We start from the raw sequence: 26,129 nt of genomic DNA on the forward strand, positions 1-26,129 counted from the left end.
TAAAAAACGGTATTTCATAACATGCTGATTCAACAGCTGGAACAAGCTCGAGGACTGGGCTACTCCGAAGGGGATATCCCACTAAGATACATGACAAATTGAGCATTTGTGTTGATATAAGATCTGCTTTTCTCACGCTCTAGGAAAATGTGGTGTATTATCTCTTTGTCTGGAGTTTGAGGGTAACTGAACTGAGGATTATGTGAGGCTGACAAGGACCTTTGTCCCCCTCCTTTCTCTACAGGCTGCACATGCAGTTTTTAGCAGTGTTCCAACACCACTGCAGACAGAGCAGCAAACCTTGTACAAAGCCACCTTTCCTGGAGGAGCAGAGACACATAATTTGTTTTTCATTCAGACAGTAGGTCTCCAGGAGGCTGGCAGCCAGGCTTCAGACTACAGCTTTAATGTGTGCCTGCTCCATACAGTGTCAATGGGAAATACAACCCTTTACCTGCAGACTTCCCTTCCAACCTGCTGGCCTGACTCCCTTCTGTCCTCATACCAACCATGCCAGAGACACAACTAGATTCTGATGATCTTGCCAGTAAAAAGTCATTGTATCTATTCACGGTCTGCACTAAGAACTAAAAAAAATAAATTTCATGCTAAGCCAGGAAAAGAGCTGGTTCTCAATTAATGTGAATTGACACCTCCATAACTGTATGATATCTGTTTTTTAACATTGTGGTATGTTAGTTTGTAGCTCAGGTTTTACCTATTCACACTCTTTATTGCACCCCTAGCATTCTGGTCCCTCTGGCCCAGTCAGCCTCTCCTAGATCACCAGCCTGGGAACAGCTGGATTCAGTCAGCAAACCTTTGCTCTCTGGTGTAAGGTGACATGGCCAGCAAGAACCATGCTGCCAGCCACAGAAAAACAAGTTTCAAAGCAAGCCTAAATCTGCAGTGGAGGAGAAAAGGAAGAGAGAGAAGAATCACATTTTTGTCTATATAACAAATACAGTTTCATTTTGTTCTTAGCCTGGCTGAATCAATCACTGTTCCCTGACCATCCTGTGCCGCTCTTAAAATACAGTAAAGAGTGAAACCATATTAATGAAAATCAAGGAAAATAGGAAATGTAATTCTGAATATTGAGTGCTCAAAGCAACCTTGAACAAATCATTCTACTTCATGGCAACTTGATTTCCCCAACCACGAAACAGGAGAGCAAATGCTGTGCTGTTACTTTATTTGAGTGGCTGCTCTGAAATCTCTTAGGATATGCTTTGCAGATGGAGAAGTTGATGAGGAGATATAGATATATATATATATATATATGCATATATGAAACATTCATATGCCCCAGCGTGCTGAGCTTCCAACATGGCAAAGCAGCAATGGCAATGAGAGAGTGGAAAATATCATTTAACTCATGATGGTAGCTTTCAAAGTGTAACAATGCGAGTTCCTCCCTTCCACAGGTGCATTTTCCTGGGTAAGTGAGGTGGGATCTCATTTTACCAGCTATGATCAGTTCATCCTTTTTGCTGGTCACTAGCAACACACTTTTGCCTGTCTTAGGACTTGGACAAACAGGAGAAAATAAATACCTTAACAAGGGAGAAGACTGCAGGTATTTTTTAGGACCTGTGGGAACAGAGGTCTTAACAAGCCTGAAGAACATTGCATAAATGTCTCCAGATAAAATTGTTAGCTCTGCATGGCGCCCATCTCCTAAATGCTTAATTGTGAAATTATTTCCCTGAAGAGTTTGTGTTTTGCTAAACTATTAAAGACAGGCAGCCCAGATCCATGCGAAACCCCCAGCAAGGAAATACTTGAAGTCAACTCCACTGCATAACAATGACAGATTTTAAAAGTTCCATGTCTGGTGACTGCTGAGGGCCAGAAAGTGAATCCAGCACCTGCAAGGGGCAAATCCTTCCCAGGGGCGTGCAGAGGGCCAAGCCACCAGCCTGCCATCACGACTGTGCCAACCAGGAGAGGGATGCTTCTCCCTCAGATCCGTACGGACACGTCCCTGTGTGCTCCCACGGGCAGCTCGCACCATGCAGGGCACAGCCAGCTCTGCTTCCTATGGGAATGTCTTAGGCAGGCCAGAGAATTGGGACTGCTAACAGAAATCAACAAGTTTAGACTTAAAAATGAAAAAAGCAATACTTCAGGATTTCTTTATAATGCAGACATAAACCAGATGATAACTATTTAAAATACTTCATAAAAGTACTGGAACTAAGCATCTCCTAGAGCAGAGCCCTGACAAATCGCCCAGCCACCTACATGCATTTATGGTTGTGGCTGTCCAGGGATCACTTAGAACTAAATTAGCAACGGAAGTCATTACACAAGGAATAATTCCAAGAAATTGGAGTCTCAAAAGCAGAAAGTGAATGAAGAAATTGAAATTGCAGGCAATGGGGCAAAATGACAGCGTACCCGACAGACTATTTCCTCAATGAAAAAAAAGTGAATTATAAAAACGTCAGGCAGTCAGCATGTGTCAGAAGTGCCCTGAGGAGACTATCCTTATTTCCCCCTTTTGGCTGCAGAAGGCCATTTAACGCTTTCCATTTAAGTGAGAAGGCACATGATGGGGCTCCTTAAAAGCCATGAACACAGACTCCTCCGAGCCTGAAGATTGCTTCTGCCAGGTGCAATTGCAGTGCCCTGGCCCTGTCAGGCTGTGGGCAGCCAGCATCCACCACACAGAAAGCCGAGCTTTTCTGCAATAAATTTATCTCTGAGAGGGACTGAAATCCAAGGAGACTTGAAATTGAAGAAGAGCGCAGAAACCACACTGCTATTTCCTGCGCCTCGCTTGACAAAATGGGACCTAATATTTGAGATGGGCAGACCCCTTCATCTCATTACTCTGTGACAGGATGGGAGAATTTGTGCAGGAAATCATGTGCTATGTTTCTCCATCCTGATGAAGTACAGAAAAGGGGCTTGAAACTCCCAACATGTTCTTCATTTCACAGCCCTAAAGGGAAAGTCCAAAAAGGCTGTTAAACCCCTAAATACCTGAAGCCACAGACCTCTTAAGGCATGGAGACCATCCTGGGGCAAATGATCACAATGTTCTCACCCTGGTCCTTCTTTGTTCCTCAAACATCAGCACTTGGATTGCCAAGCCACACAGATGTTTGCTCTGATGGATTATCCCCTCTCTTCAGCTCTCCTCCTCCCATCATGGATGTCTGGCTCTGGAGATGCACCATGAAGGTGGCACCAAGCCCAACTTCAAACCAATTTTCAGCCTGCTGCCCCTAGAGCAGGGTAGGCATACGCTATAGAGCCAAGTGGTGCAGGAAGGAAATGCAGTAGTACTATCATCAGCACTAATGTGGCTCTCCCAAGAGAAGAGAAATTCATGTCATGGCTCCATCCCATCCAGGAGAGGAGCGACTATGCAGCTGCCAAGTGCTGCAAACCACAGAAGGCTGATCAAATAGGGGCCATACTGGTAGACAAATGGAGGCATACTGGTAGACACATGTACCAAACTGGGACAGGCTTTTTTTTCCCCCTGTCACTGAACAGGGCAGAGGAAATGCACTCCGGATACACACACGCACCCAAACCACAGACAGTTTGCTCTGCGGGAGCTCAGTCCTAATTACAACCAGGTCTCTGCTGCTGGAAACCCCTGGTCTGTGTTTCTCAGCCTCTCACAGCACAGACCCAAAGGCACAGGCTGCCTCTTCTCCATGCAACAAGGCCCTGTCCCTGGCAGGGTGGTTTGTGAAGAGCAGCTTTCATTGGGTCAAGATTTTACAGTCCTTCCCTTTCCAGGGCCTCCTCCCTGGAGGAGGCTGAGAGGAGAACAGATTGAGAGCAGTCCTGAGGAGAGGGACTTGGGGGTGTCGGTGGATGAGAAAGAGACCAGCCAGTGGGCTGCAAGGTGAATGGACTCTGGTATCTGTTGGACTGGAATTCCAAAAGCACTTGCTCCCAGCCCAGTGGTTTAGCTTTAAGAGAAGCTTTAATGGAAGCAGTTCAATCAACACAGGTGGGTTTGAAAATTCTACTCTTAAAATCCTTTGTGTGCCAGCAGCTGCCAACTGAGAAGCCCTGGGGCTTCAGCCCCGTTGCTTTTCCCCATTTGTTGTGAGCACGGAAGCTCCTGCCTGACCTGAGCCTTGCTGGCTGACAGAGGATGTAACAGCAACATGAAGACTAAGGTGCTCTGCTCAGGAAAGTCATAAACTCCTGGCTGCATCTCTGTTGCAGAGATTTCTAGCCCCAGAGCCACTAGTGCATATCCTTTCCTCATGATTAAGCTCAATAAACCTCAGCACCCTGACCCCTGTGTGTGACAAGTCCGATTTTCACCTTGTCAATCCTGATGAAAGGTCTTTACAGACTGTCCTTGCACACCATGGGCAGCCCTTGTGGGGCCTTATGAAATGTTGCTGAAAGGAGAGGAACCCAGACAGATGGCTGATTTGGAAAGCCCTGTAACCTGTGATCTGGACACGCAGGAAGAGCTCCAATTTGTCTTGACTTCTGGTTCCTTTGCAAGAGGCTGGTGTTTACATAAACAAAGTGAAAGCAGAGGCTACAGTGGTGAGAGACAAGCCCTGAGAGCCGCAACAGAGGTTAGGACCTAGGACAGGTTGCATCCCAGCAGCACTGTTTAAAAGGTACTGTTGTTAACTCTCAGGCTGGACAAGGTAGAGAGCTCCCCTTTATGACCTGTAGATAAGCCCTCTGATGCAGCAAGTGCCAGATATCCTGATGCTCAGCTAAATGCAAGGGAGGAGGGAGAAAACCCATGCAGACACACCTCATTTCCCAACCTGGTGTGAGTTTATAATCAAAAATTTTTGGAGGCCAAGGGACACACTTTTAAAAGTACTCCCGTAAGGCTCTAGACAAGTGGTTAGATCTTCAAAGAGCACACTTTAATTCAGGCACATAATGAAGTGGACAGATTAAAACAAAACAAAGCAAAACCCACGCTGAGACAACAGCAGCTGTCCGTGTCCACCAGCAGCTGAGAACGACAGCTGAGAGAGAAGCGTGGGCCACTGGGGAGAGCTCCGGCGCTCCCAGCCCTGCAGCCTCACCCAGCACTGGGCTGGGAGAGCCTCGTGCCTCCTGCCAGGTGCTGGGTGCCAAGGGCTCTGCAAAATCTGGCCACAGGAACTCAGCGGGGAGAAGGCAGCACATGCAAGCCATCAGAAAATGTTATCTCCATCAGGGATGACACAGGCCTTACAAAGCATCCCCCCTTTGAGTAAAAAAGATAAAGGCTTCTGTGGGATTTGGTAAGTCAAATGCTTACATTACAGCAAAGGAACACTCTAGCTTTTGCAGATGTCTGAAGGACTGTCAGGCAGCTGTGCAAAGGAATATGAGGAAATTGCCCATAAGAAAATGGTTAATTCAGACCAAAAAGGCAAGAGCAAAAGAGCTTGGCAGATCTTCTGAGGGCAAAGTTACAAACCCCACTTACTGAAAGTCTAGATATGGGAAACTCAATCTGATAGAGTTAAAAGACACTATTTTAGCCTGTCAGAGCCCTGAACCAGCCAAGTTCAGCCCAGCTGCTGCTGTTCAGAGCTACAGTGGCACCTCTGAGCAGTGAACTAGAGAAACAGCTTTCCCAGCACATCAGGGACCTCTGAGCAGTGCCAGATAGTTGTACACCATCAGCTAAAAATAAAAAAATCATATTTATTTGAGAATAGTTACATATTGGAAAAATACTAATTTTTGATTTAAATTATGACAGTGTTGAAAAAGGCGAAGATAAGAAATTTTTAAATAGTTTCACCTAGTTAGCAGAAGGTGATGGTGGCTTCCTTCTTTTGTGTGTCCCACCAGTGCTTTGTACTACCATGCCAGAGTTGGCTGCAGAAGTGAGAAAAATTGTTAAGGAGGTATCCAGGTTTTCTCCTAGCAGCTTGAATAGCTGGTTTCCTTTTGCCAGTGCTATGCTTAGCCCTCTTGTGCTCCACTCCAGGTTTCTACCAGTTCCCATTACTAGTTCAGCAGCTCCAGGACCTGGCAGACACAGCCACTTCTGATGGACAGAAGTCTGCAAAGAGATGTCTGTTAGTTACTAAGGTTCACAGACCCCAAGAACTCCTCAGTTCTCCTACTCTCACCCGACTCCCACAGGACCAAGGCTCCACTGCAGATGGCCTGTCCTGACCTAACAGGTTTTGTGGGTGGATTACAGCGAAGACCCAAAGGCCGGAGCAGGTGGAAGCACTGGGGGAGCCCTGGTGTGCATGATGAGGGGTTGCCAGCACACACCTGCCTCCAGGGTGGCAGGTATTTTTGCAAGAAAAGAGTAGCAGCACCACTACCGCACAAGACAAGTGATAAAACATCACTTAGTTTGTACCAACTGAGTCTTCTGCCTCATGGGGTGGCAGAGATGGGCTGTTCAGAGAATCCTAAAGCTGCTCTCTCATGGAGAACAACAAAAAGCTTGGGGAGTTCGTCTTTACAGTTCCTTTTCTAACATGCACTGGGACCCCAGTGATGGTTTTGCTCTGCCTGACTTCTCCTCATTATTGGCCTTTGCAGCACTTCACATGCCTGAGGATACAGGGAGGTGTTTCATCAAACCTCAGTGCATTAGGCTGCATGAGGTATTAGAGGACTGAAGTCATGACCCAGCTGTCCTTTCCAACTCCAGACTCCATGTGTCAGGCCAATGTTCCTTCTTCCTGAAGAAGGAATGAACTCAGGTAACTCAATTATCAACAAAGGATCAATAAAATTAGTGTAGAAAATGGAAGATCAGGATAGGCAAGACCTCAGGGATAGTGAGTTTCTTGGTATATTAAACTCACCAGGACATTCCACTGCTCTGCCTTTTTCCACATGAAGGTTCCAAAACAATTTTTTGAGCCTCCACAATCATGTTTCTTTAAGCAGCATCCTTTCTCACTTCCTCAAAACTAAACTCTGCCCTATACACATGCCTGAAAATAAGAGATAGGCCCTGAGTATCTGTCACTTGAGAGGTTAGCTTAGATTGTTTTTAATAGTTTGTGGTACTCATAACTGGTTTTAAACTGACAGGGGAAAGCGATAAGAGAGTAAGATCTGTGTTTCTGAGCTCACATCAAAGAAGAGCTTTAAAGAACGAGTAAAAAGGCTGTCAAAAAAAGGGAAGGCTTTACCCAGCAGCCTAACAAAACAAGCTTCAAAAAAACAAGAAATAGTGTCCCAAAACAAATGAACCAGAGAGGAAAAATGTTAGTTGGAAAGTAAATATTTAACAGGGCCCATACCTGCAAAAAGAAAGACAAAAAAGCCTGGAAAAAACCCTGATCACAAGAGAGATGGTTCTTGCTGTAGAAAGAAAGGATGGCCATAGGATTTGGAAATACTTACAGTTCTTTTCTGCACTACTGACTACGTAGAAGTCATCAGCCTGAGCTCGGCTCTCCCTTACACTGCACAGAGCCTTCAGATTATTCACTCCCTGACATGAATTTCTCTTACAAGGCTTCTTTAAACTTCTCTTTGTATCCCCAGCTTTTTAACTGCCATCACGAGTCTTCAAGGTTTAACGCTGGGAGACAAAGCAGCGGCCTCCTGATGCAAAGATTAATGGCACTCCACAAAGAAGTGCAGACACATGAATTATCCACAGGTCTTTCATTCTTCCAGAGCCTGTTGCCCAGAGCAGTGTGCGAGGCAGGTACACACACACACACACACATCCACCCACGGCCGGAGCAGAGTCACCCCTCCCGGGGGCGAAGGGCAGCAGCCAGCAGCTTTCCTTTGGGGGTGCTTCCCTCTGGATCCGCACTGCACAGAGTGGCAGCAGCTCTCATAGCTTCTCCTGCTCTGTGCTGAGCAATCCCAGAGCAGATGGTGCTCAGGGCTTATACCTGGAGCAGTGCTTAGCAATCTCAGAAACGCGTTCTGATGCATTCTGCCCCTAAACTGTCTTTGCCATTTCCTAAACAGGAACTCAGCCTCATGGAAAAGTAGCTCCTCAGTCACTTGGCTCAACGGGACTCCATCATCCAATTCCAGTAAGCGCTACTCAGCATGGATGCAAAAAGAGGTTTTGGCAGCACCCACTACTGTTGCCAGCCAGGATCTTCCAGGTCCTCAAATCGCTCTAAGCAGCTCAATTTCCCTTCTCAAGCTGCATCACTACAGCTATCTGATATTGTCCCCTTACTCCAGGAAGCTCTTATAGAAAGGAAGATGCAATCACTTCCCCAAACCTTGAATTGTCTTTTGAATGCAACTCCTCCTCAGTATTAGGCTTATTAATAAAAGTCCTTTTACAGATTCATCCAAGTGAAGAACAGTCATGCAAGTCAAGGGCTTGGCTAGTTTAAAAGAGAGAAAAGTGCTATTTTATGTAGTAGGAGATGAACTTACAGAGCTTGCTGCCATGGGGCTTTGTGGGGCAGACCTTAACCAGCAGGTTTAAAAAGAGTTTAGATAATATTCATGGACAACAGGTTTGTGAAGGACTGGACAGAGATGTACCCCTGATACCCGCTCTGCAGAAGCTGTGGGTGTTTGGGAGTACAAAGTGACAGACTTCAGAAAGGTGGCACAGCCACACTCAGGAAAGTTCCTAAGTGTGTCCTCTGCTAGCACTGTCAGACACAGCCTGCAGGGCGAGTCAGCCCACGGAGTGGCCTAGTAAGACATTTCTTATGCTCCTACAATGCAACTGCAGGGCACCCAAGTGCCTCACACACCCCTCCTCGGCCTGGCTGTCAGAGCAAGGGCCAGCTGCCCTGTGGAGGCCAACCAGACACCACATATAAGACCTCAGAAGCTCTGAAGCCCTGCTTCTGCACCATCATCAGGCAGAATACATAGTCCAAAGCACAGGGTGGAGGACACTGCAGAGGAAACCTAAGTTAGAGTTGTCTTCACCTTGCTCAAGTTCCTTGTGCACACATCAAAATCTAAAGCCTTGCCTCAGCTCAGTGGGTCAGCCCAGCCCTGAGTCTAGGGAATCTGGGTGTATGGATGAGGGCCACATGAGCATCACCACATGTAATGGGGGAGGGAAACAAATCACCCAATACATGTCAATTTTTATGCCAACTTGATGTGTTGCATGTGTGATTACTGCAGGAACCAACCTGGGTAATTACAGCCATCTGCACCCATTACTACCATTTGTATGTGTATTCATAGTAACTGCCCATTAGTTAGGCATGCCATTGCACAAACATATTAACCAGCTAATTAATTAAAAGAACAGACCTTCTCTGCTTAGGAGGAGCCCATCACCCACTAATCACAAGAATATATTTTCTCCATCTGTTAGATCACTTGCTCCCTCCCCGAGGTCACCAGGGAAGATGCAGCTGGCCTGCAGTCTCCAGAAGGCTGTGCTGGGGTGGTGAGCATTCTGTTTAAGTAACTTCCTTTGTGTAGCAAGGCTCCAAGACCACGGCTGCTTCGGGAAACATGACCATGACACTCCCACAGTGCTTTTGGATTACTTCAGGTGACCTCTGGATTAGACATCAAGCATCCTTCCACCCCTCCCAGTGCTCATTTGCCAAGCATGGGGGGGGGCCTCATCACATGCCTCTAACAGGGCAGCACTCTGGCAGCCCAAGTGCACATCCCATACAACCCCTCTTGCCAATATGGGCCCTCTTCTGGCTCCTGTTTCTACAGCAAACTCCCAAAGCAACAGCAGATTATAAATACACAGGGGATGGCTGTGCCCCAGTCTTCACTGACATATGGTTCTATCTTCAGTGAGAAACTCTGGATTTAAATTTAGGGATGGAGCAGGAGGTTAGGTTTCAAAGTTCCAAGATAAATCCCCTGGGAGGAAGCAATGAGGCCAGATTTTTGTCCCTGTAGTATAGCCTTAAAGCAGATGGGAGCAGGGAGTCAGTTCTGTCGAGCAAACCGCACTGTTGGGGCGCCCCAAAAGCCTGTGCCCAACTTCTCAGCTCTGAAGATCTGCTGGAGCTACAGCCCCCTGTACCAGCTGCTGCTACACCAGCCCTGACGGGGTGGTCGTGACTCCTGCTGAACACCCAGACTTTGGGTAGAAAAATATGGCTCCAGCTATTGCCTTATAACAACTCCTATTACAGCAAAGGGCAGCAGTATCTGCTTCAGGTTGTATCAATGCCTCCATCAGCTCCCCATCCCTTTCAAAACGAGTGTTTGTGTGAAGGGGTAATAAGCTACAGGCCCAACAGCTTTGGCCATTTTTCATTTGTGATGAAAAAAGGAACAAGTAAGTTTCAAATCATTGTGAAATATTTGTGAAACAAGCCAAACCTCACCTTCCTGCACACATGAAATGCAGTGCTGAAGAAGTCACCACAATCCAATAAAGTGTAAAATGCTTTCATCATTTGACAATATAAATCCCTACCCTAGTTACGGATGAGTTCAAGACAACTCCACAGTAGATTTAACTTTGGTTTTCCTAAAGCTAGAGAAAATTTTCTATCTTTATATAGTTTTAAAAAAGAAAAAAAAAATTTCCATTGCTCCCAGATGTGGGAGACTGGTTGCAGCTGACGGTGCTCCATCAAGTGGGACCTGCGCAAATACTGCACTTGAAGCACCACAATAACTGACCAGGCTATCTGATCACTTTACACTTGTTAGGAAGCCTTCTGGTACCTCCTGCCCAACTCTCTCATTCTACAGCTCCAGAGATGTCCTAAGCTCTGTACAGCAAAATACCAGGGTGTAGCTCCTGCCTGCAGCTCCTCTGAACTGCTGCAAAGGATCCGGGGCAGGACCAAGGGCTGAAGCAAGGGATCACAACACACAGGCACTTGGATCATTTCTAGATGATTCTGCTGCAGGACCACATCACCATCACTGTGTATGTTCAACACACAGACACTCTGCTCACACTCTTCTCCAAGCACAGACTGTTTACCGCTCTGCAAAGCACCAAATTATGTGGACTGGATCCATGATTTGGTCCAGTACCTTCTGAACTATGGAAAAACGCCTTCAAAGAAACTGCATTTAAATGTGGTCTGAGCAATGCTGTCTTCCCCCCGTCCTTTGTCTCCCTGCTCTGTGCCTGCAGGAGGCACAGAGCCAGGCCAAGCCTTTTGGGAGAGCCTGCACCCTTGGGTGCTCCCACCCTGCCCACCGCAGCCAGCGGGAGCTGCTCCCTAGGCTGAGTCCTCCCTGGGCATTATCCTCGCCTTGTGCCGCCTGACCACCTCGGCCCTGCTGAATCCAAAGGAGTCATCCAAACAAAACCTGCTGTCCTGGGTCCCTCAATCATCTGAGAAGCAGCAAACATGCTGAGTTAAGTGCAAGGTAAGCAGTATTTTTATTTGGTTAATTAGAATTGCTCATCAAATGAAAACAAAAAAGTGATTTACTGCAGAACGGGTACAGGTAGTTGTTGCCTAAGTACATTCCTGCATATTTGGCTACATTAGGAATATTTTTTAATTAACAGTTTCTCCTTGGCTAAAGCAAACCATAGAAAAGAAAGAAAGAGAAGTTTCACACAAGGATACTGCCGAATCCCTCAACTGCCAGCTACTTTTTTTCTGCAGGGAGGATTTTAAATTAAAAGCAGATTGCCTTCATTAGCGTTACCAGAAGCCACGTAACTGCCAAAGCTGACAGAAACACAACTGTGATTTGCAGATTTGGCAAGTGCCATTTTCTCCTTCTGCAAATGTGGGTAATGTCATTTGTATTAAAGGCCTTTTTGTGGGGGACACTGCAAAAAAACAACTCCTTCCTCAGGAGAGGAAAAATGTCTCCAGAGCAGCAATTTAATAATCTAGGGCTCTCAAGTTCTCTCTCCTTGTTAACTTTGCAAGAAAGTTCATTGCATTAAATTTGTGCTGAAAATGGTCAGACAGTATGAATGCTACAAACTGTCTTCTCCTGATGACTGAGCAGAATACAGTGGCAAGCCCAAAATAAACATTTCAACAGTGATCTTTGACATATAGCCATACTCAAGCTTTCCATGACACGTTGCCAAACTTTCAGAAGCCATTCAGCATGGATCTCACCAAAATCCCTATTTTCTTTACTTCATTTTAGCTGAAAAGGCTAATGATAGGAAAGTCACATTTCTACTGAGGGCAGCTGTGTTTGCAGGCTTCATGCTCTCCTCCAGAGTCCCAGCCTTGGTGATAAGAGGAAAGTCTCAGTAGCATTTTTACTCAAAGGATTGCTGCATGAATAGCTGCAGAACAGAGGGGGGATGCGAGAAGCCTGCCGGGTGTCAGAGCAGGCAGCAGCAGCTGAACGAGCTGCTGCTCACTGTTACAGGACTCCACATGACCTACTCCCCTCCCTGGTGCATTAGTCTCCCCCAGTTTCTGGTGTCCAGCCTTAGTAAGAAAACTTAACATACATAACTGAGGTGTTAAAAACCACACAGGTGTATTTCAGTTTGTGTTAGATGTGACACGGTGGTCATTGGCTTCGGGGCTGAACCAAGCTGCTGATGTGACAGCGAAGCCATGGGGGTGACCCTGACCCACGTGTGCTCCCTGAGGTTGGGAACAGACCCCTCAGCACCAGCACTGCCTGTGTGCTGCTGGCACAACGTGGAGCCATGGCCAATGCCTGCTGCGTGGGGCTCACAGAGCCTCCTGGGATGAGAAGATGATGAAAATTACAGGAAGAAGAAACAAGAGAAATGGGTAATGTCCTAAAAGAACCCAGATGCTCAGTGGCATGGCACTAGAGACCACAGCACCCCTGAGTGAATGAAGGATTTATTCCCCCAGCCGTAGCCAAAATGGGAAGGTCTGAACACACTGCTAAACTCTGCAGGAAGTAGTCCAACACAGTATTACCACAGTCACAAATGTAAAGTCTGTCTGCAGTAATTAGGATTGTACTACATATGATTTATTAGACACTGTCTTATAATCAAGACTAAAATAGCTGCCTACATTGTAGTTACCAGTTTCTTAACTGCCTAAAAATAAAGCAGCAAATGTAATGCAGTGCCAGACATGGAACCAACCGAAATAATGTTAACCTACATTGAGCCTGCAAAGGTAACCACAGTGTGCCTGCTGGTAACCTTCAATCTAACCTGGAGTTAAACACTCAGTGACTCTGCAATTTTGGTTTGTAGCTTCAAAAGAACCAGAGAAGCCAGTTCTGTCTCTGTAGTCCAACTCTGTTTCACCACACAGTGAACGGAGTTCATTATCCATTGAACTAAACACTAAGTAATGAGTTAACAATAATTAAACTGAAAGAGACACAGATTAAAGGAATTTATTATTCCCTGATCCGCCAAGCAAATTGTTTAGATACCTGCAATCAATGAGTAATGAGGAAACAGAATAAAACCCCAACAAACCAAAGGGCCAACAACAGGCTCATAAAAATCTGTTCAGTAAGGCCCATGTATCTTTGTTAGGCTGAATAGCACAGCATTTTAATCAACAAAACCCCCCTGTCTTTATGCATCATGAGATCAGAGGCAGAATGTGGCCCTAAATTATGCTGTTACTGTTTATTATTTGTGTATCACAGGACTGATGAAGATTTATGGTCCCATTGTGCTAAGTACCGTATAGTGAAATACCGAGAAATAGTAAGAATCAGTATTCCAAGACTTTATAATTCAAAGACAAATTACAAAAACAAGGTATTGTAATTTAAAGACAGTAATGAACAGATGGGGATTGGAGAGACAGACAGATTAAGCAACTTGCCCAAGGTCATGCCAGACACATGTGCCAGAGAAGAAAACTTAACTGATCTCTGGAGTACCAGCACAGGTTTTTACTCATGTAGGAGAACACTGTTGCTCCTCTTTGATTTCACTAGACGTCATATTTCATAAGCTAATAAATAAGTTCAAAAATTGCTAATGTTACATGGCAGTACTGGAAGGATTTTCTTTCATGCCTCTCTCCTCAGAAGACCATCATTAACAACATTCCTCTGCCTACACCTACACCTGATCCTTGTATGGCACAATTACAACATTTGCACAGTATCACAGAATAATTGAAGCCTGCAGGTCTTCTGCAGCCATCTAGTCTAACGCCTCATTCAAGGCAGGACAAACTAGAGCACATGCTCCAGGGCCTGGTCCACTCAAACTCTGAGTATCTCCAGGGATGGAGATGGGAATCACACCACCCCTCTGGACTCCTGTGCCTGTGTTCAATCACTCAGGTTGAAAAAGTTTTTCCCCAGCTCCAGCTGGTGTCCACCACCTCCCATCCTGCTGCCACACACACAGTCTAACTCTGTCTCCTCTGTTCCCACACACTGAGTAGTTGCAGGCAGCAATGGGATCTCTCCTCTAGCCCTCTTTCTTCTAGACTTCACCTGCTGAACAAGCCCAGCATTCAGAGCTTCCCCTTGGGCACCACACACTCCAGCACCCACCAGCAGCTTGGTGGCTGTGCCAGACCCACTCCAGTGCAGCCATTCCTTTCCTTGACAGGCACCCTGAAACGGGACATCATACTCCAGATGCAGCCTCACAGACACCAAACACAAGACTATAAGGCACTTCACACTATTTTTTAAAATAAAGGATGCAAATACTTATTTTCTTCTATCAGTTGTTGCATTTTTACGCATTTTACACTACACATACCCTGCAGCCTTCAGTTTACAGAACAACACAGGAACATTATTTTTGCACACCACTTGTGGACGTTTGCTGTTCCAGGGGTCTCAGCACATGCAGGCACAGCAGGCCCTGAGAGCAACCACTGCTCCTATGAAGAACCCTGGAAAGGGACATTTCACAAGTCTTTTTCTGTAGCTAACAAAAAGGATAGCCAGGTCAGCCTGAGTGATGTAACGTGCTCAAAATATATCAGTGACAGCAGGACAACACAAGACACCATGCTGCTGGACACACATACATCAGCAGATACGTTTAGGAATTTCAGTCCTAAAATCTGTCACACAGTGTTTTGCTAACAGTGAAAAATATTTAATTTACGACTGTGACAGGAGATCTCTTCAGTGCAACACAAACAGTAGCAGCAGTGTTACTAATTAAACCAAAACTCAAGCTCCCAGACAGCTGATCCAGGATAGTGTGAGAAGCGATACTGCATTTCAACACAGTGGCTTTCTCTCCTGGTTTACAAGTAAAATGTGCTCCCTGTCAAAAGGTGTTTGCTCTCTATTTATTTTAAGAATAAAGTCACAGCTTAAGCTTTGCTTATTTATATTTGCTGGCACCTGTGAAGATTTACCAATAAAAATTTCATTTTAATTAGTTCTGCAGAATTTCTATCAACATTTGGTTTACGTTTTCCCTGAATGTCCTGCCCTAAGGAGCAGCACAATCAGCCCACTCAGCCATCCTGATATGAAAGGCTTGGCATGGAGACATTTGGGGCTTTAGTGATCCCACAACTGAACAGTGCAGGAAACATGGATATGGCAAAACACATTGTCCCCCATGCTGCCATCCAGATGGGACAAACAGCTAGGTGTCAGAAGCAAGCTCTGGATGCCAATGGCACTTTTATACCAACTGTGACAATAGAGCAATGGAGCCCCAGCTTTGGGATGAGCCATTCCTCCATTTATGGATACACTTAAAGCCACACCAGTGATTCCTTAAGCAAAGGCACATGCCACATCCAAGTACAGGGATCACATCATGCCCCAAAGAGGACTTTGCCTGCATGAGAGCTGTGTTTGTGAGCACAGGGCACATGGCCAGGTAACACTCACCCATCACAAGCTCAGCGTATGGCCACCATGCACCTGCAAAAGTTCGTGCTTTGGGCACAGAACAGATCTGCCACAAATCATAGACTTGTTTAGGTTGGAAATCCGGACCTCTAAGATCATCAAACCCAACTGTTAGCCAAGCTCACCACTTGCAAAAGGCAAACTGGAGCACTTCTCTGACCTCCCCAGGCTCTTCCCACTCTCTCTTCCACACCAATCCCCCCAACACACAAACAGCTGGGGCATTGCTACAACCCGCTGCCACTGGACGTGCTGGGGCACAGGCCCTGGGGAGCCGGCAGCGGAGTCCAAGGCATTTCTACCCGCGCGTTCCCACTATTGTGCAGCCCTTCCTCAAATTCACAGCAGATGAGTCCCTTAGCTACGCTGTGGCCTCGAGAGCCTCTCTAATAAAAATACCAGCCTCCTCCTCCTCCTCCCTCATCATGGAAGTCTCTCTGAGACCTCCCGCAAATGCAAGAGGAGAGAGAGAGGGGTTCTTTTGCAGGGCTTGTTTGGTACTCTGTCACAAAGCCAAACAGATGTTTGTAAAAATCTAAACTGGTTATACAACTGTTTTAAACTCGCACAGCTGTGCACAGCGAGCAACTGCATCGGGGGAGAAGACCACTGCTCTTACATCTAGGGACTGGAGTTTAATAAACCAAACTTCCCGTGAGTTATTCAAGCTCTCTCATTCCAATTTAGCGTTTATGGCAGAGGAAACTGCTGAAACAAGAAAAGTGAAGTGGCTTTTCCAGCTTCATGGTGAAAATTTGCATCCAGATGGGGACTAGGACTAGACCTCCCTCCTTCCAGACCCAGACGGTAATTACAGCACCCGATTTGCACCACGCAGCTTATCTGGGGAGGAACAGACGAGACTCTGGGACAGCAGCCCTCATACAAAAGTCTGTTGTGCTTGGCACTCACTTCAGGATCAATTATACAATGAAATCACTGCAAACTTCAATGCAACAACATGAACTGAGAGCAGAAGAGACTGAAATAGACTCTTTATATCTGTAATTTACAAAATGTAAAATTAATGCTAATTTCTGACAGCGCATTTATTATATTTACAAATAAAAATTACAACTAAGAATTTTTTAAATACTCATATTTTAGAAATATGCCCGTCCAACTAAATTACACAGGATAGTTTTACAATCCTATAAAATACTAATTTTTTGCAAGCCAAAACTATTTGTCAGAGTATTTGCATTTTAGTCATATAAAAGCTTGACTGTCTACATAGTACTACCACGTTGCTCCCCAAAACCACACAAAACTTCTGTTGTTGTTTTCTTCTCTTTTTTATGCTTCAGAAGAATGCATGGCAATTGAAAAACTGGTTTTACTCATGTTGCTAGCACAGGAGTCTGTAACAGCTGGGTAATTCTGTATTTCTGATTCATGCTGCACTATACAGAAAGGCACATAAAATCAAATTAGTTTTATAATTTCTATACAGGCAACACAGTTGTGATGAGTGTATTTTTTAAAACTCAGAAGCAAGAGCATTGTGAAAAACTGTCACAGCGTTCTGCTTATTTGAACTTTGAGAAAGAAAAGTTTTCCATATCTGAAGAATTCCAAGTAAAACAGGAACGCATTACTGGGCAGCAGTGATTGACCAAGCTCACAGCTCTGTCACGTTCAGACAAGCATTTTAAGTGTCTGCAGTCTAAAGCTTCATTATTTTTGCAGAACAATCTGGCAACAGAGGTAACCCGATTCCCTGGGAATCAAATGTTACTTACAGACAGGTTTCACCTGTCAGGGATAAAATATATTCTGAGCAACAAAGTGTCAGGGTATACATACATCAGAGGAGAGGGCAGTCTGTCCTTCACAGCTAACAGAGAATAAAGGAAATTTTCTGCTTTGAATTTTATCTATTTTTTGTAACTTTGAGGGGAAATACTCTAATGCAATGGCAGCTACAGCAATGTTGTGCAAACAAACTACAAAACACAGTGGAATAACCTTCAAGCAACTGCTATGAGGGCTCCTACAAGCTTTAGGATCTCCCCTAGGTCTCCCCCCATCATGATGGGGCAGAGTTACCCTTACAGCCGTCAGTAAAACACAGCAAAAGAGAAGTGTCACTTTTTCCCAAGTAAATTGAAAGATGAAGAGATTGTTATGGACTTGCTCCAGGCCACCACCCATGCAGGCGGCGTGTCTGCCCTACAAGCTGCCACTGGACCTCTCCTTCCTTCTCCCAGCTGTGCCTGGGAATCAGTATTTGGAGGAAAATTGAAAAAGAAGGCCCAACTCTGGCCTAACTTATAGAGGTAGAAAGGAGTGACTTAGGATTTTCAGAAAGACTCAATCTATGCAGCAAGTTCAGAAGGGGCAGATGAAAGCTGAGGAGGGCACTTGATGGCGACTTCCCTGCCACCCAACCAGAAGTAGCACGTCCAGCTCCTTTCTGAATTAACACTCAACTAAGCGGAAGCTCTTGCAGAGGAAAAGCCAAAAAGGTGACTCTACGTTTGCTCCACGCCCTCTGCAGGGCAGGACATTCCAGGGACATGGGAGGCCCTCTGCCCGTACCCAGGGCAGGTAGAGCCCAGCCCTGCTGCTGCGCAGCACTCGGAGCACGGGGAGCTGGATGTGCTTCCATCAGGGGACACCCTGCCGCTGCAGAACACCTCGGTGAAGGCAACTCTCTGCAGGGGCTTTTGTTACAGCTTCCCTGAGCAGGAGCAACATGTGCACTCACCACCTTGGAAGCTGCTTGCAGGAAAGCAGCACTCCTGTCTGGAGGCAACACCTGCCCTGTAACAGGAGTCAGGCAGAGCCAGCTGAGCCAACTGTGTGCCAGAGCAGCCTGCTGTTTTGACATTATCCCCTCCCTGGGGCTACCTGCCTGCTACGTGTACACAGAAGCATCCCACGGGGCGCAGAAAGAAACCCAATATACAGAAACATGTAGCATTCAGCAGGGACCTGGGCAGCAAACAGAAATTAAAGCTGTTTTCCCCAAGGAAGCCTGTGGATTTCCACAGAATTGAGATGTCTATTTCCCTGGTCTTCCCCTGAAATTCTCAGCTGAATGCTGGAAGCAAATACAGAATTTCTCCTTGTGCCAGTGACACCTGTCAGTCACTCCCCCAACTACCCTGCTACTCACTTCCACAGTCCCACAAGACAAGCGAGAAGAGCACACAAGCTTCTGCCACGAGACCAAAGCTGCAGCACTGGCCCCAGCCACACAGTGCTGAGACTACTGCAGGAGCAGGGTCAGGATATTGCTCAGACCAACAGCTCTCTGAGGCTGGAGCCATCCTGCCTTCCCCTGCCATACAGTGCCTAATGCAATTTGATGCTGCAATAAAAATAGATGATCCTCAACCCCCCCTCCCCAGCCCAGTGGGCCCTGGTGGATCAGGCAAAGAGCCTGTGTTCAGCTGCTGCTCATGGACAGGTGCTCCAGGGCCTCTGTTTTCACTTATTGTTGTGACCTACAAGGAAAATAAAACCTCTGGCTTTAAATACACATTTTTGATAACAAAGTTACCAGCTCCCACCCTGCCTTTGGCTAAGTCAAAGCACGCTTAATTACTGAAATCACCCAGAGGAATATATCTATCTGGTCCCCTCCATGTGAGACAATTGTACTGAAAGCAATAGAACATTAAACCAACTGTTTTACAATCACTGCCAAAAACCACACATATCCTATTAAACCCATCCGGAGAACCCAGACATTGACTGACATGTGTTCTTAAATAAACCAGGGCACTTGCAGGGTGGGAACAGGAAAAGGAGACATGAGGTGAGCTCTGCAGTTTCACACAGCGGTGCTGGTGGGTGTCTCCAGCTATACATCCGTGCAAATTTTTTGGAAAAAGATATAGCAGGCTTTTGCTTCACCAACAAAAGCAGCTGTTGAAATAGGGTTTTTTTCAGACACAGCTGATAAGGATAATTATGTGGTGAGAGCTTAGTCATCCATATCACGGTGACAGAAAAGCAGATTCTCTTAAAAATAACGCCAGCACCCCACAACTCTCCCGACGCCGGCAGGAAGATCCCCGGGCCCGGGAAGGCCGCTAGAGGGCGCCCCGTTTCTCCATGGATCCCGTTTCCACGGCCGCGCACATGGAGCGGCCGCGCACATGGAGCGGCCGCGCACATGGAGCGGCCGCGCACCGGCACCGCAGCGCCCAGCGCGCACCCTGCCCTGGGCTTCGGGCCCAACACAAACGGGGACGCACCGCTCAGGCACGGCCGCCCCCGACATTCCTACCAAAACACTTGCCAGATGGAGGAAAAGGCACAGCTCCCTGTGTTTTGCCTCGTCAGAAACAGCACTCTAAACCCAGCAGGATACAAAGGCCATTCTGATCCGCCCCGAACAAATCCAGTTCATTAACGGGATCCTGTTGCATCTGGGAGTCCTCCGTGGAGGTAATCTTGAGAAATCTCTCTGCCCTCAGGAACTACCACCCAAATGCAATGACCACCTCAAAAAGCACTGGATCAATAGAGTGCCCCTTTTAATCATGGGTAAAGATCTTTCCTTGGGATTGGAGGAGCCCCAGATTTTACGTTTCAAACCACAGACGTAGGTTTGTCCCACTTTGGAAGTGCCAGCAGCTGAAATACCCTCCAAGATGGGGTTCCATTACCCCTTCCAAGAGCCTGATCAAGTCCCAGCTGGTTGCCAGACCTGTTCTCTACTTACATAACACTTCTCTAAAGGGCTCAAACACATACACTTGACAATGTTTTCATCATAAAACCTAATTATACAGCCTAAAAGGTTAAAAAAAATGTTCTAACTCCTTTCAGCTGGGGAGCCAGGGAAGGATCTGCGCACAATGTGTGACTGGATGGGCAGCCTGGCAAAGTCCAGCTGGCTTTTTGCTGTACCCTCCTCTTCTTTAGCTGCCTTGCCCCCACTGCTCGTGTCAACAAGCTCAACCTAGCAGCGAGCCACATCTAGGAAGGATTAATCTCAGGAATAAACAAACCAAAGCAGAAGTCCGAACCAAACACAGAGCAAGGGCCAAGCACATCCACATCAAATCACAACCCTCAGGTCTTCTCCAGTCCATGAGGGAACTACCTCTGCTCAAGATTCTGGGGAGCAGTCACCCATCCAACATCAGTAATCCCGAGACACTCCCGTAAGTCAGAGAAAGCTGGATATCCCCCACAGTGCGATATTTTGTGGCGTAGGCTCACTCTCTTCCATCGATAAGCCACACTGCGAGCCTAAGACCAGCCCTTAACACAGGCACTAAGAAGCACCCCTAGAGCAGGGTATGTCTCCCCTTCAGTCACCAGAGCAGGGGACCTGCAGTGGGGTGATGGTGTCTGGGCAGCAAGAACATGAAACAGTAAAAACAGAGTCCTCCTACCTCCAGAAGACGTGAGAGGAAACAGAAAACCTGGAAGTTCTCCAACTGGTTTCCCATATTTTGTAGCAATCAGAGAAAGGGCTGTGGGTCATCCAAATGGAGAGTGGGAACGCTCTCCAACATGCAGGAAAACTGTGATCAAGTTAGTAGAACATCTTACGAGAGCAAGTGGTGTAACTTTCCCAAACTCAAGGAGTAAGGGGCTTTTCCCCCAGCTTTAGAAACTCTCTTGCAGGCAGATCATCACCCAAGACTCCGAGTGCATGGCTGTCTGTCAGGATTGCTAACATGAGCAGACACTGCTTTCATGTTTGGGAATTTTGCCATTGACTTCAAAGTACTGAGATATAACACCTTGTGTATTCCCTAAACACACTTAATAACAGCACCTGACACATTCAAAGTGCTTAGACATGTTAAAGGCATTGTACAACATTAGCAAAAAACCAGGAAACCCTGTCTAGGTGGTTCATGAGAAATCTGGTAAGCCAAGAGTCTATCCCTGCATCAGATGCTTATCTATTAGCCAGGTAATAACTGTGTGACTGCTTCTCCAACTGATCCATACACCCACAAGCAGGGGCTACCTTCTGGTGAGCTGTGGAGACGCTAGATTATTCATAATCCTCTTAAATCATAACTAAGAATACAGATTAGAAGGTGTAAAGCGTGCAGTAAGTGTTCTAAACCCAACACAAACACAGCCAATCTCAGTCTGAGTCAGAGCCTGCATCCTGGGAGCTCGCTGAACTCCTTTTGCAGTGCAGCTCTGGGGGTGCAGGCAGTGTGTGGTTTGGCTCCTGGGGCTGGCCTGCTGTGATGTCCACACACCAAGCAGTGCCTGGAGCCAGATCAAAGCAGACAGGAGCAAGGTCAGCCGAGCATGGCAGCACCACTTTGGGGACAAGGCCATTGGGCTAAGAAATTAATGTTCCCCTTTGCTTCAGGGCAAGCAATGGAGAGAAGGAACAGCAAGATCTCCTTGGAGAGGAACAAAGTGAAGGGCTTTTGTCTCCAGACAGCTCAAAAATAAAATAAAAACATGGTTCATGGGGTAGTTCTTAAAACATGGAGAAGACCACCATCAGGAAATCTCAGCACAGGTCCAACTGGAGACAACACTGAACCCACTTCATCAACATCTCTTAACTTAGCCAAAAGTTGTCCAATCACAAAATCACCAAAGTTGGAAGAAACCTTCAGTATCATCTAGTCCAACTGTCAACCCAGCACCACCATAACCAACCCCGTATCCACATCCCCGAGTGACTCCACCACCTCCCCGGACAACTCATCCTAATTCATGGCTACTCCTTCAGTGAAAATTTTTTTCTAATATCTGATCTGAACTTGCCCTGGCACAACCTAAGACAATTTCCTCTCCTTTCACTTGAGACACAGGAGAAGACACCTACCCCTCCTCAGCTGTGTGCCCGTGGATGCATTCACAGGTGTCAGTGGGTGTAACCTGACAAGGCTCCATGCAGATGACAACCCCCATGGTCAGCAAGCTGAACTGGTGCCACTGAAACCAGCCTGAAGCAACAAACACTTGGACCAAATGTGGAATTATAAACTGCATGATCCCGTACTTGGTACTTGTGGGGATACTGCAAGGAGGGTCTTGAGACTCTTCTTGGAGACAGCAGAACTGGCACCAACCTTTACAAAAACCTGCACAGCTGCTAAAAAGCACAGAGGATACAATGCTGTACAGGACATTTCTAAGGTTCTATCTACGCTCACTGATGTTGAGCAAGTACTCAAAGCAAGTACTACAGCAACACAAAAACACGTTCCAGAACATGTATTAGTCAGGAGATACGCACGGTAATAACTAATGAAAATCATCAAGTCTGTTAGCTGTTTTAAACACCAGGCTAATGGTATCAGCAGCAGGTTTATATGTGGAACACTCTTCCTCCAAGCACTTCTTCATATTACTTTCCATGTGGATTCCTCAAGTTTTCATATCATTTATCTGTCTATTCATATCATTCCCTGTCTACAGTAACAGCCAGAGATGCCCGGTTTGATACTACAATTATAACTACTGTGGCTTAAGACTGCCAGCGTATGTGCTCGTACCAACAAACAGCAGGAAACAGAACTCCTGGATCCTGGAAATCTGTGTCCTGACACTTCTGGAACCTCAACAATTTGCAGGTACAAGACGTTTTACTTGCTGCTAACCTGCGATATGCGATACTTGCAGCCACAGCTGCTGCGAGCCTCGCGACTGCCCTGTAGTACTATCCCTGTGTACAATGCCGGAACCACCTTCACGAGTGTTTGTAAACATTTAGCCTTCCAAGAACTTTCCACTTGAAACACGACTGCTAATATATTCACATCTGCAATAATTAGATGCAAATTTATAAAAAGCCACTTTCTTGCTCAACTGAATTACTGTTCTATTAATAGTGATGTTCAAATGATTCTGAAACTCTCCACTGTTTAACTTTGAGGACTGCTCATTTTACTTTGGAAATTTACTCTCAGTTGTAACTTGACAAAGAAAGTATTAATTTGTTCACGTTTATGAGGGATGTACATGGTTCAGCCTTCTCCATTTATAGGTCAGACAATAAATTGGTTTCTCTGAAAAAATACCTGATGAAATATTCAACATAAGGCATTCTGTAGCTCAGATGTGCACTACAAACTGCAGTTTTACTGGGGTGTCCCTGTAGGTTGGCTCTGGCACGTACGCCTGCATGTTTTATGCTTTGTCTGAAGGAGGAAGCTCCCACAAGTGAGGAGAAGGCTCTCAGATACGGGTCACAAGTTAGTGTATCAAAACTTAGACGAGAATTTAAAAAAACCCTACCATACACCAGCATATTTTCCCCAGACCTTCAGAGAAAAGAACCAAAACCAAACCCAAACCCAACACGAACTAGACCTTGAATATTCTTTGTTATTTCAGTTGTTTCTACAAAGAGGAGGAAATCAACCAATATTTATCCAAAGCCAGAATGAAGGCAAGAGGACACACTCTAATGTAGGTTGCACAGGTTTCCTCTGCACTTCACGTTTGACACGGTCATTTTACTCCTGCTTCATTTTTAGTAAGTGGCAAATACCATTTACACATTTGTTTCCCATCCAGAAAAAGATTTAAATAAATCAATTCTTCTCTCATAACCTTGTGGCATTTTCCAGTTCCGACACCAAAACCCATTACAGTCTGATTATTTTTGATTTCTGAACCAAAACCCTGAAACCCGCTTCAGCTGTACTCGAAACAGAAGCAACGAGACAATGAGAAAAAAGAAAGAACCACCACTGAACACTTGGTGCGACCACCCCCACTCACACAGCTCCGTTCGCATCGCCACTGCCGGGGAGAGACCCCTTCCAGCCCGGGCAATACTACCACCGGTGTCGAGAGGGGCGAGGGGAGCCCGGCCCTCGGGGAAACCTCTCAGGTCCGACTTTTCGCCACCCACGACCCGAGACAAACTCCAGCGTGGGGCAGCGAGCGCTCCCCCGCCCCGCGGCTCCCGGAGCCGTGCCCAGGCATCCCCGGGATAGCAGCGGCCCCGGGGCTGCCCCGGCCGGGGCACCGCGCCCTCGGCCCCCCGCAGGACTCACCGGAGATCTCGGCCTGGGGCACGCCGCTGAGGCTGAAGCCCTTGGCTCCATACAGCTGCCGGACCTCGGCGCAGCTCCTCGCCTTGCTGCCGCTGTCAGCGCGAGCCGGGGCGGAGGCGACACACAGCAGCCAAAATCCCCACGGGAAGACACGCATCCTTCTCCGCTGGCCCCGCCACCTGCCGCGCGAAGGGCAAAGCCAAGGTCCCGCGGCGCGGAGGCGGCCGGGGGGGCGCGGGGTGCGGCCCCCTCCGCGGGCAGCCCCGGCGGGACGGGCGGGCGAGGGCGGCGGGCGGGAGAGCCCCGACTGCCCGCGGCGTGCGGGGAAGACGCCGGCGAGTTCAGCCCCGGACGCCGCCGTGGCTCGGGCGAGGCGGCAGAGATCCAAGTTCGGCCGCGCCGCTTCAAAGCCCCGGAGCGTGAGCGCGCAGAGGGCTTTTGTTCTTAGCGCGGCTGCATCCCCGGGCAGTCCCGCCGCGATGCTGCCGGCTGCGGCGCCGCCGGGCCGGGCGGAGCGCGGCGGAGCGGGGCGGGGCGCGGGGCGGGCTGCGGGGCTGCTCCCGCGGCGGGGCCGGGCCGGGCTGGGCTGGGCTGGGCGGTGCCGGCACCGCTCCACCTGCGCGCCGAGCGGCGGCGGGGCGGCTCCGGGCGGGCAGGGCTTCCCCCGCCGGACGTGGCATCACGCGGCCCGCGCCAATCCCGCGCGGGGCGCAGCCCCCGCCCCGCCCCGCGCCCCCGCCGCGGGCGCTGCGCAGCGCCCGGAGCCGCTGGAGCGCGGCCGGGAGCATCCCCGACCGGCAGCCCGCAGACAGCCCCACAGCGCGGACAGCACTCGGGGGGCCGCACGCCGTCCTTTGGGAAGGATGCGGTGACAACGCGCATCGAACCCTTCTTTGTCTGCGGCGCGGCCCGGGTGCTTAACCTGAGGAGCCCGAGTTCCCCCAGCGTGGTGGGAAAACAGCCGTGTAGAAGACTTAAATCATTCCACACTTAGACCGGCGAGGAGAAAGCAGTTCAGCTGACAGCCGGAGAGTGCCAGCAAGGTCCCGGGGAGGCTGAAAGTGCCCTTTTAAGAGCAGATGTGGGAAGAGAGGCAATTTTCTACGACAGATTGTCAGCTTTGGAGTTTATATCCTACAACAGCCTGCCAGCTCCTGAAACTGGTGCTCTGCAGCTCTGCCAGCCGCGTCTTAAGCTGCTTCCCACAGAAATGAGGCATCTGTGATCACCTGTGTGTCAAGGCAATGCCCGTGTGCTTCCCGCAAATGAGCTTGCAGGCTCTTGGCCAGCATCTAACTTGCTTCACGACAGACAGAAGACCCCGTGATCACTCCTGAGCCTTTGGAGAGCAGTTGTTCTCTGTGAAAAAAGGGGAGGGAATCTGCCCATGCCTCAGCTGGAGCACTTGTGTGCGCTTAAACCTTACAAGATAGCAGAAACCCCACACATAAACACCATCACTGTGCCTCCTAAAAACCTAGCAAAATTTATCAGAAACTGTAGCTTTTGGACTAGTCAGTCACCCAGATA

At 47.6% G+C, this 26,129-nt stretch overlaps 1 protein-coding gene across 1 annotated transcript in view; it reads right to left on the reverse strand.

Moving 5' to 3' along the window:
- The window catches only part of GPC1 (glypican 1), a 201,894-nt gene extending 176,780 nt beyond the window's left edge, over positions 1–25,114 (reverse strand). Inside the window, exon 1 of the mRNA XM_048314300.1 lies at positions 24,600–25,114. Within this exon, the coding sequence (XP_048170257.1) occupies positions 24,600–24,756 (157 nt within the window). The 5' untranslated portion in view covers positions 24,757–25,114. The remainder of the gene's footprint in view (positions 1–24,599) is intronic.
- Positions 25,115–26,129: the final 1,015 nt, after the last annotated feature.

Source organism: Corvus hawaiiensis, chromosome 10 (assembly GCF_020740725.1).
Source record: "Corvus hawaiiensis isolate bCorHaw1 chromosome 10, bCorHaw1.pri.cur, whole genome shotgun sequence".
NCBI lineage: Eukaryota > Metazoa > Chordata > Aves > Passeriformes > Corvidae > Corvus > Corvus hawaiiensis.